Source organism: Bison bison, unplaced genomic scaffold (genome assembly GCF_000754665.1).
Source record: "Bison bison bison isolate TAMUID 2011002044 unplaced genomic scaffold, Bison_UMD1.0 scf7180017864201, whole genome shotgun sequence".
NCBI lineage: Eukaryota > Metazoa > Chordata > Mammalia > Artiodactyla > Bovidae > Bison > Bison bison.
This window is the reverse complement of record NW_011494773.1, coordinates 2,064,484-2,075,284: the sequence shown is the minus strand read 5'-3', so window position 1 is coordinate 2,075,284 and position 10,801 is coordinate 2,064,484. Positions and strand designations below refer to the sequence as shown.

Here is a 10,801-nt window from a genome sequence, read left to right as displayed (position 1 = left end):
GGATGCTTTTGAACTGTGGTGTTGGAGAAGACTCTTGAGAGTCCCTTGGACTGCAAGGAGATCCAACCAGTCCATTCTGAAGGAGATCAGCCCTGGGATTTCTTTGGAGGGAATGATGCTGAAGCTGAAACTCCAATACTTTGGCCACCTCATGAGAAGAGTTGACTCATTGGAAAAGACTCTGATGCTGGGAGGGATTGGGGGCAAGAGGAGAAGGGGATGACAGAGAATGAGATGGCTGGATGGCATCACCGACTCGATGGACATGAGTTTGAGTGAACTCCGGGAGTTGGTGATGGACAGGGAGGCCTGGCGTGCTGCGATTTATGGGGTTGCAAAGAGTCAGACACAACTGAGCAACTGAACTGAACTGATGATCACTGCAGTGTTATTTATAGTTTTCAAGATGTGGAAGCAGGCTAAGTACCCATCAACATATAAATAAAGAAGGTGTGTGTGTGTGTGTGTGTGTGCGCGCGCTAAGTACCCATCAACAGATAAAGAAGGTGTGTGGGTGTGTGTGTGTGTGTGTACACATTAGAACTCAGCCATAAAAGTGAAATCTTGCTGTCTGTAATAACCTGGGAGAACCTTGAGGATATTATGCTACATGTAATAAGTCAGAGAAAGAGAAACAGGGTGTGATTTCACTCACGTGAAATCTACAAAAAACAAAACAAAAACTCATAGAACAAATTGGTGGTTATCAGAGAACGGGGTTGAGGAATTAGTGAAATGGGTGAAGGAGGTCATTTGTATGGTGATTGAGAGTAACTACACTTTGGTGGTGATCACTTTGTGTAGTGTTTACAGATGTCAAATTATAATGTTGCAGTCCTGTATTTTTCCTCAAGGGGGAAAAAAAAAGTCTCTGAGCAGTTCTTTTCTGTATCAGGAATGCCTAATTATAAAACCCTATCTCTTACAATAATCATGTATCTGAAATACTGTAAGAAATGCCATCCTAATTATGCCTTATCAAGGAATATATATGTTCGTAAGATGTGAACTGGACATATTTATTTCCTCTGCTTCTGATAATGGTTGTATTGAAGTTGAAATTCAGCTTGTCTGTGAAGAAGTTTCAGTTTGCGCCATGGTATTTCAAAACAGGTCGAAACTGCAGAGAAATGAAAATCGAGACATCAGTGAAGTCATTGCTCTCGGTGTGCCCAACCCTCGGACTTCCAATGAAGTTCAGTACGACCAAAGGCTCTTCAACCAGTCCAAGGTACACAGAGTCTAGAAACAGCATATCTTAAGTGTTGATACAAATACGATCTTAGGGAAAAGAAAATTAGCATGTGAGACATTTGCATCAGCCTAAGGTATGCTAGCGTGATGGAGAAGAAAAAATTAGAAGTTGCATATTGTAACTTAAGAAACAAGTTAGAATAGCTCTTAGAGTTGGCTCTTAGAGTTGGCTAGGATTTGAGACACTGTTAGAAAATGAAAGAAATTAGGTAGTAAAACTTGGTTCTGGTATGTGAGTCTTTTATTTCTAGAACAGAGCCAGTGTCCTATAAAAGTGTCTCTTGGGTTATTTTTTGTCGATATTTGCAAAAATAATTTTTTTAATGCTATAAAAACACAAACTTGGGATCTTTGAAAAATGAAGCTATAAAACCAAAGTATTCATCAGAAAGTCTGATTTCTAGTATCAGACTAGAACACCTAGTGTTCTAGTATCTAAGCTAGAACCCCTTAGGCCTGAGGAAGTACCTTTATGTTTTCATTCACCCAACATTGATGATCTACTGTATGGAAGTCAGTGAGATCAAAGGTACACATGTCTTAACACTCAAGGAACGTGCAAGTCTACTGGAAAAGACAGATACATGTATATCAATAAAGACAAGGCAGACTGTGCTAACAATACAGAAGTATAAATGTCTACTGGGATATAGAGGGTTCCCATCGCCCCCTGCAAGGCTGGGAGTCACCCTGTGGATTGTTCCAGGAAACATGCTGAGAGCATAGTATCTGAGTCACAGCAGGACAGACTCACGGACCCACCAGGTGGGTGACAGGGTACACACGTCCCCAACACGACTGTAACCACATTAGAACCCAGGTCCTCACCCTGACCCTGCACCAGCTGAGTCAGGGCCTGGCTTCCCGCTTCTAGGCCATAACCGTGGTCCAACAGAGACCATGACCCCTCACACCCCGGGATACTGTTTTGTGAATAACAAAGTCTACCTTCGAAACCAAAAAAAAAAAAAGTTGTGATGAAAAGTTTTATCAAAAGGCACATTCTTATATTAACGAACCATTACAAAACAAACTTGTTGACTTGAGATTTTCATTGAGAATATTGTGTTATGCTTCAATAGTGTTCTCACACAGTTAAGGGGTTTAACATTATTACTGTAAATGGTGTCAGATAAAATGTTTTGTAGTTCTTTCATCTTGCCACTATGTCTGCACAATGGATTGTCAAGTGCCTGCTTATACTGGTATCCTCCAATTTTAAAGACCACGCTAAAACAGTCATTAATGAGTACCATATTTAATGTAAGGACCCAAAGGTGATAACGAAGAAAAAACACTGACTGGTTTTTTTTAATTGAAAGATAATTGCTTTACAGACTTTTGTTTTCTGTCAGACCTCAACATGAATCAGCCGTAGGTATACATATATCCCCTCCTGTGACCATTTTTTAATAACCTTTTTAATTTGTAGTTCAGATTGTTGAACATGTAAGCTGTAAATGAGCAAGGGTTTACTCTACTTAAGAATGTAATGCGATTCAACTTTTAATAAAAATGTGTACACTTTTAATGTCTATTTTTCCACAGGGTATGGACAGTGGTTTTGCAGGTGGAGAAGATGAAATTTACAATGTTTATGATCAAGCCTGGAGAGGTGGAAAAGATATGGCCCAGAATATTTACAGGCCCAGTAAAAATCTGGACAAGGACATGTATGGAGATGACCTAGAAGCCAGAATAAAGACTAACAGGTACCAGGGCAGATGGCTCAGTTTTAACATCTACACCAGTGAAAATAAAGTGGTTCATAGTCATTTCTCTTTTTCCCTAGATTTGTTCCCGATAAGGAGTTTTCTGGTTCAGACCGTAGACAAAGAGGCCGAGAAGGACCAGTTCAGTTTGAGGAGGATCCTTTCGGTTTGGACAAATTTTTGGAAGAAGCCAAGCAACACGGTGGCTCTAAAAGACCCTCAGATAGCAGCCGTCCCAAGGAACATGAGCATGAAGGCAAAAAGAGGAGGAAGGAGTAGATACTTTGTTCAGAGTGAACGAACTGTTATTGTTAACCCTAATGATGCAAGTCATATGGGGAACACTTTGTACATGGCCAGGATCAAAACCAAATCTGGGTGTCAGAGCCCAGCACTACTTTTTATTACAGGAGAGGGAGGGGGGTATGGAAAAGTTCTACTTTGAATTATTTAGTTTTTTTTAAAAATGGGTTGTGTTTGTGCTTCTCCCACCTTTTGGCATTTATAGAAAATACTGCCCCACACGTGAAATTAAAGCCACTTCCTTTCAAGTGACATTAGTACTTTGGGGTTAATATTTTGTCTAAAAATGACTGCTTATGAATAAAGTGACCCTGATCATAGCAAGTAGAAAGAAGGATGTTCACATATTGGAACTGTCCTGCCAAATGATGTTTGCCCCTGTAGTGCTCTGTTAATTTGGAGTGGGGAAAGTAAGCTCTTGCTTGGTGCAACTATTTGTTTCAAATAAAAACATTTAGACAAAACTTCCTCTTTTATTTACTTTATTCAGTAGGCAGTGAGGGTCTCAAAAATCTTTCTCTTCATCAGATGTTTGGTCTCCTTGTAAAGCTTTGGGTCTTTGAGGTTGAACATGGAGCTGGGGGGGAAAAAAAATTCAGCACTGTAAGGAAAGTCATTGTCTGCAAAAACATTAAAACCGAAAACTGCTGTTCTATGAGGGATCAGCACCAGTGAGCTGATCCTTGTACTTATTTGTTCCTTGTACTTAAGGCTCCCTGAACTCCCATTAAAAATTGTAAATCAGTCTGGCCTAAGGTCACATCAGTTCAGTTGAGTTAAGCTCAGTTGTGTCCGACTCTGCAACCCCATGAACTGCAGCACGCCAGGCTTTCCTGTCCATCACAAACTCCCAGAGCTTGCTCAAACTCATATCCATCCAGTCAGTGATGTCATCCAACCATCTCATCCTCTGTCATCCCCTTCTCCTCCTGCCTTCTATCTTTCCCAGCATCAGAATATTTTCAAATGGGTCAGTTCTTCGCATCAGGTAGCCAAAGTACTGGAGCTTCAGCTTCAGTGTCAGTCCTTCCAATGAATATTCAGGACTGATTTCCTTTAGGATGGACTGGTTGGATCTCCTTGCAGTCCAAGGGACTCTCAAAAGAGTCTTCTCAAGGTCACATAGTAAGTGGGAAAGTCAGTATTTCAACCAAGGTCTCCCTGCTGTTTCCACTGTTCCATGTTCCATGTATCTTGCTAACCATTAAAGTGTCTTCTTGTACTTAAGTCTCCAGACCTTTTACAACTGGGAACTCTCCCACCATCACTGTTCTTTAACAAACATTAAGTTACAAATCATCCAAAATCCCTTTCATTTCACACTTCTGACCTATTTAACTGGTATACAGAAAACTCACATGATATGATACAGAAAAATACTTAACCTTTACTCCATCAATAACATGATTTTCCTGTTGTAGTGCATTGTGAAGTTCTTCTTCTGAAGAAAAGTGAATCCAACCCATACCTTTGTGAAAGCCAGTCTCTCTGTCCTTAAAAATTCAAAATTTAGGAAGAAATTAATAATCATGAACTTGAGAAAGTTTCCAGGTGTTCCAAATTAAACCAACTTTTTCATCTGCTGAAATGGAATACAAGACATTTTAATTTAAAAGTATCAAAAACCCTGCTTTAATACAAATACTCTTATTTCCCCAAAGCTTAATCTCTATTAATCTTAACACACTCTCTAAAACATGAGCAAAGTGCTTTTTGTGTTGTTCGAGATAAAAAGCACACTAGTAGCAACAGTCAAGGGAAATTTTGTTAAAGAAGTACTCTTCCATCAAAACCACTATGAGGTACCATTTCACACCAGTCAGAATGGCTGTGATCCAAAAGTCTACAAATAATAAATGCTGGAGAGGGTGTGGAGAAAAGGGAACCCTCTTACACTGTTGGTGGGAATGCAAACTAGTACAGCCACTATGGAGAACAGTGTGGAGATTCCTTAAAAAACTGGAAATAGAACTGCCTTATGATCCAGCAATCCCACTGCTGGGCATACACACTGAGGAAACCAGAAGGGAAAGAGACACGTGTACCCCAATGTTCATCGCAGCACTGTTTATAATAGCCAGGACATGGAAGCAACCTACATGTCCATCAGCAGATGAATGGATAAGAAAGCTATGGTACATATACACAATGGAGTATTATTCAGCCATTAAAAAGAATACATTTGAATCAGTTCTAATGAGGTGGATGAAACTGGAGCCTATTATACAGAGTGAAGTAAGCCAGAAGGAAAAACACCAATACAGTATACTAACGCATATATATGGAATTTAGAAAGATGGTAACAATAACCCTGTGTACGAGACAGCAAAAGAGACAGTGATGTATAGAACAGTCTTATGGACTCTGTGGGAGAGGGAGAGGGTGGGAAGATTTGGGAGAATGGCATTGAAACATGTAAAATATCATGTATGAAACGAGATGCCAGTCCGGGTTCGATGCACGATACTGGATGCTTGGGGCTAGTGCACTGGGACGACCCAGAAGGATGGTATGGGGAGGGAGGAGGGAGGAAGGTTCAGGATGGGGAACACATGTATACCTGCGGTGGATTCTTTTTGATATTTGGCAAAACTAATACAATTATGTAAAGTTTAAAAATAAAATTTAAAAAAAAAAAAAGAAGAAGTATTCTTCCTGCTTCTAACTCACTTCTAGAAACTAGGAAATTAAGCCTTCAAACCTAAGTACATTTATGGTGATTTCTGAAACTAATCACCCTCGTCACGACTACCACCATTATCATCACATGCTCCTGAGGAAAAAGGAAAAGTTACCTTTACTTACCTACTTTACACTTCTGGGTTAATTTAAGCAATCCTACTATTTACTTTTATGCAAAAACCAAGAGTGTTTATCATCCAACTTATGCATCAGATTCTGGCTTCCCTATATTTTCCTGTTACATTACACATTAATTTTCCTACGAATCAAAGACTTCTGTTGTTTAAAATCTGTTAACTCCAGGTCCTAAGTTGTTATTTTTTATACTTTTAAGAGGTAAATGGCAACCAAGAAAAATGTTACTTTTTGGAGAAACTTTTTTTAATATTCCTCAAAAAATGCCAATTTCATACACTTTGTAAAACTATTTTTTCAAGCTTACTGATTTTCATGTCTGTAACACACATGCCTCATTCTTTTAATCAGCTATAAAAATGCCATTGTATCAGTGAATTAATATCTATTCAACCAACCCCACTGATGAACACTTACCTTCTTTCCAATTATATTACTAAACAATGCTGTTTTGAACATCCCTCACCTCACATTTCTGTAAAATCAATCTCTAGAAGTGGAACCTCTAGATCAAAGCAAATCCTCTTTTCTTTTTGCAACTTACTTTTCATTTTGGCTGCACTGGGTCTTTGTGGCAGCACACAGGCTTTCTCTAGAGTCAAAGGCAAACCTTAAATGTTGACAGATTTTGCCAAATTACCCTTCAGTGACAGTATCAGTTAAACTCAACAATTTTAGTACCAGTTTCCCTATACCTTCACTACAGCTGGATATACATAATCCGTTAGATTTTTGTAAGGCAAGTAACGTTAAGCCAATAGTTAGAATTTAAGTTACTTAAAGTTGATATTTTACCACAGCCTTTTCAGTGCCATGAGGAAAAAAGCAGTTTTAGTGAAGTATGCGTAAACTGTAAGTGTACTCATGTCACACACCCCAAAACACAATCATTTAAGAAAGTCCACAGAAAAATACAGCTCAGGATAAAGAACAAATTCATACACTTGATTTTTTTTAAAGACTTTTTTCTTTTAAGTAAAGGACTCTATTACTTTATTTACTTAATTATTTTTGCAGGATGTTAGTTCTCCAACCAGAGATTGAACCCACACCCTTGGCAGTTGAGAGAGTCCTAACCACTGAACCGCCAGGGAATTCCCATAGCTTGATTTTTAAACCCTCAGGAGGAAGCAAAGAAAATGTAACAAACAAACACACCAAAAGCACTCAACCTGGGCTTCCCTAGTGGCTCAATGGTAAAGACTCCACCTGCCAGTGTTGGCAGGAGGCGGGTTGGATCCTCGGTCTGGGAAGATCCCACATGCCCTGGGGCAACTGAGCCTGTGCACAGCTACGGAGCCTGTGCTCTGAAGCCCAGGAGCCGCAACTGAGCCCATCTGCCACAACTACTGAAGCCCGTGTGCCGTAGAACCTGTGCTCCGAAATGAGAAGCCTCTGCAATGAGAAGAGAAGCCTGTGGAGCAACAAAAACCCAGCACATCCAAAAAAAGCACTCAACTCCGTGAGGATAAAGGTGAAAATTTTCTCCACCAGTTAAGTTTTATGATAAATTAACCTCTACTCTCTCAAAGTCCTTATTATAATACTGTAATAGACAAAATCCCAAAATGGCCCCAAGACCCTCATGTGTTCCACCATGTTACCCCCTGTATAGTCCTCTCCCCCTGAATGTGGGCAGGGCCTATGACATGCTTCTAAACAAAAGAATACAGCAAAAGTGACGGGATGCTGCTCCCTTGAACAGGAAGATGGGGTGTCCCTCTGAAGACTAAATTATAAAACTGTCGTAGCAGACTAGAGAAACTCCCTTGCTGACTTTGAAGCAAGCTGCCATGTTGGGAGAAGGCCTCCATAAGAGAGATGTAACAAGGTAACAAGCAACTGCAGGTAGTTTGGAGGACCTGAGACCAGCCTCCAGCTGAAAGCCAGCAAGAAAGCAGATACCCAAGCCCTACAGTTGAAAGACGAATTCTACCAAAACCCAAGGGAGCTGGGAAATCAGTCTTTCCCGGCTGAGCCTCTCCAGCTGACACACACCTGGATTCTGCTGCTCCGGCAGACAGACACCTGCAATGCCTCTTACGTGAATCCCTGAACAGAGGACCTAGCAAAGCTATGCCTGGACTCCTGATCTCTATAATCTGTGAGATCATGTGTATGTGTTGTTTTGAGCCATTACATTTGTGATAATTTTATGCATCAATTAAAAAAAAAAACTACCACAAATGCCTCGAATACCTAGGATAAGGCTTTTTGTTTTGTTAGATCAATATCACCCATAATTTAATCAACAAAGACTGAACAGCTTCACTCCATTACCAATTCATGTAAACTGATATGCTTTGACAAAGAATAATCAAAAATTAGAGGAAAACATTATTGCTTTTTTAAAAAAAGGTAATACTCACAAAAGGAACAGTGCATTTTCGTACATGGCCAAATTGTGCAAAGTGTTCTCTCAGCTCACCTGTATAAGAAAAGAAAACATAGTAAGAGTTTTTTTTTTTAGTTATTGTATTATCCTCCATCCTAGATTAAGATAGAAACCAAGAGGGGTCCTAGAGCCCCCAAACTCCTTGTGAACAATGGTAGTTTGTATTTCTTGCAGCTTTAAGATCCAGGAAACCATTACGGTATTGATTATAAAGCTGTAATTTACTAGTTTTGGGGAGGTGTTGGGGTGGGGGAGACATGGGCAGATAAACTGCTGAGCTGACTTAGTCTTCATCCCCAGCAAGTACTGAGTCTTCACCATACCAGGTACTATGCTAAATGCATGGATTAAAATCCCCGTGAGATGATCACACAGGAAACAGTTAAACAATCACAATACTGTGTGTTGTTAGCTATATTAGAGATTTCCAAATAAAGTCTCAATCTCAAGAATATCTGCAAAAATGACCATGGATTTTTACATTTTGGTGAGCAAATGTAAAAACCTTAACTCAAAACTACAGTTGACAAAAAGCAGTGTTGGTAACAGAAATCAGTATTCATCACTCCCCAGCTTTCTATGTCCAGCCTAAGCCTATCCCATGAACTTCAATTTTTGTAATCATGAAAACAATTATCGTTTATTGAGTACTTACTCTGTATTGAGCACAAATCTAAGCACTTGTATTTACATATAAATTCATTTAATATAATCAACACCCCAGGAGAAAGGTATTATTGACTCCATTTTATGGCTGATGAAACTGAGGCACAGTGGTGAGCCCTCTTCCCCCAATTACCTTCCCTTAGGTACACACATTAGGAGAAGGCAATGGCACCCCACTCCAGTACTCTTGCCTGGAAAATCCCATGGACGGAGGAGCCCGGTGGGCTGCAGTCCATGGGGTCGCTAAGAGTCGGACACAACTGAGAGACTTCACTTTCACTTTTCACTTTCACGCACTGGAGAAGGAAATGGCAACGCACTCCAGTGGTCTTGCCTGGAGAATCCCAGGGACGGCGGAGCCTGGTGGGCTGCCGTCTATGGGGTCACATAGAGTCAGACACAACTGAAGCGACTTAGCAGCAGCAGCAGCAGCAGCAGGTACACACCTTAGGTTCTGAACTGTGGTGTTGGAAAAGACTCTTGAGAGTCCCTTGGATTGCAAGGAAATCCAACCAGTCCATCCTAAAAGAGATCAGTCCTGAATATTCATTGGAAGGGCTGATGCTGAAGCTGAAACTCCAATACGTTGGCCACGTGATGTGAAGAACTGACTCATTTGAAAAGACCCTGATGCTAGGAAAGAATGAAGGCGGGAGAAGGGGACGACAGAGGATGAGACGGTTGGATGGCATCACTGACTCAATGGACATGAGTCTGAGTAGACTCCGGGAATTAGTGATGGACAAGGAGGCCTGGCGTGCTGCAGTCCAAGGGGTCCCAAACAGTCGGACACGACTGACCGACTAACCTGAACTGAACGAGGTTACACAACTACCTAAAGGCCAAGTTGGAATTGTAACCCAAGGAGAACAGCTTCGGAGTGCATTTCTCAATCTATACACAACGTCCTCTGTCCAGCTAACAAAGAACTCACAGGTTTCTCAAACTAAACACATTTCAACTTAACTACTCATCTTCTTTCGATGTGCTTCTCCTACATTCTAATCACCAAATCCACCAACATTAAAAACCTGGAGGTCATTCCTCCCTTTCCCCCATTCCGTACTCTTCCCCATTCAAGTCATCACGAAAATCTATCGATTATTCTTTGATTAGCTTAAGTGAACCTGACTCCTCCTCCTATCACTACCCTGAACTCGTCACCTATGAACTAAACTACAGGTAACTCTGAATCCGTCCCCACGCTGCAATCAAAACAACCCCTTCTAAATCGTAAATCTTAATTAAAAGTTTCCAAGTAATTAAAGCTGTAAATTCCGAAAGGCTGGAGACCGTGAATGGGTGCCCCCAAAGCTCAAGGGGCATCCCTTAAACGGCTAATTGCTGACAAATTTCTTTCTACTCACTGGCTTGCTCAGGAGCACACTCAGCCTCCTTAATCCAGCCACCACGGGGATTTAAGTGCTTCGCAGCAAGCAAGGCTTTTCAGGATTGCTCGGACCTAAAGATTCTGCCCCTACTACATTTCCAACTCACTTGAGGCCGCCGTCCAGGGAATTTTTCTGACAAACGCAACCGGCCGGCCGATGTTTGTACGCAGCGCCATAGCGCCCCTCGCTGCCGAAGCCGCCATCTTTAGGCCGAGGAACGTCTAGTGACCTGAGGTCGCGACCCCGGAAGAGCCTGCCTAATC

General features: G+C 41.0%; 2 protein-coding genes across 2 annotated transcripts in view; one reads left to right on the top strand and one right to left on the bottom strand.

The window, feature by feature from the left end:
• Positions 1–3,729, top strand: part of SNW1 (SNW domain containing 1) — a 38,536-nt gene extending 34,807 nt beyond the window's left edge. Inside the window, exons 12-14 of the mRNA XM_010844395.1 lie at positions 1,114–1,231; positions 2,803–2,966; positions 3,047–3,729. Coding sequence (XP_010842697.1) covers positions 1,114–1,231; positions 2,803–2,966; positions 3,047–3,245 — 481 coding nt within the window. The 3' untranslated portion in view covers positions 3,246–3,729. The remainder of the gene's footprint in view (positions 1–1,113; positions 1,232–2,802; positions 2,967–3,046) is intronic.
• A 5-nt stretch (positions 3,730–3,734) lies between these two features.
• SLIRP (SRA stem-loop interacting RNA binding protein) lies at positions 3,735–10,772 on the bottom strand. Its single transcript, XM_010844394.1, has 4 exons — positions 10,645–10,772; positions 8,456–8,514; positions 4,655–4,762; positions 3,735–3,846 (listed from the first exon to the last, which is right to left on the bottom strand). Exons 1-4 carry the CDS (start codon positions 10,739–10,741, stop codon positions 3,775–3,777), a joined length of 336 nt encoding a protein of 111 aa, XP_010842696.1. The 5' UTR covers positions 10,742–10,772; the 3' UTR covers positions 3,735–3,774.
• Between the last annotated feature and the right edge of the window lie 29 nt (positions 10,773–10,801).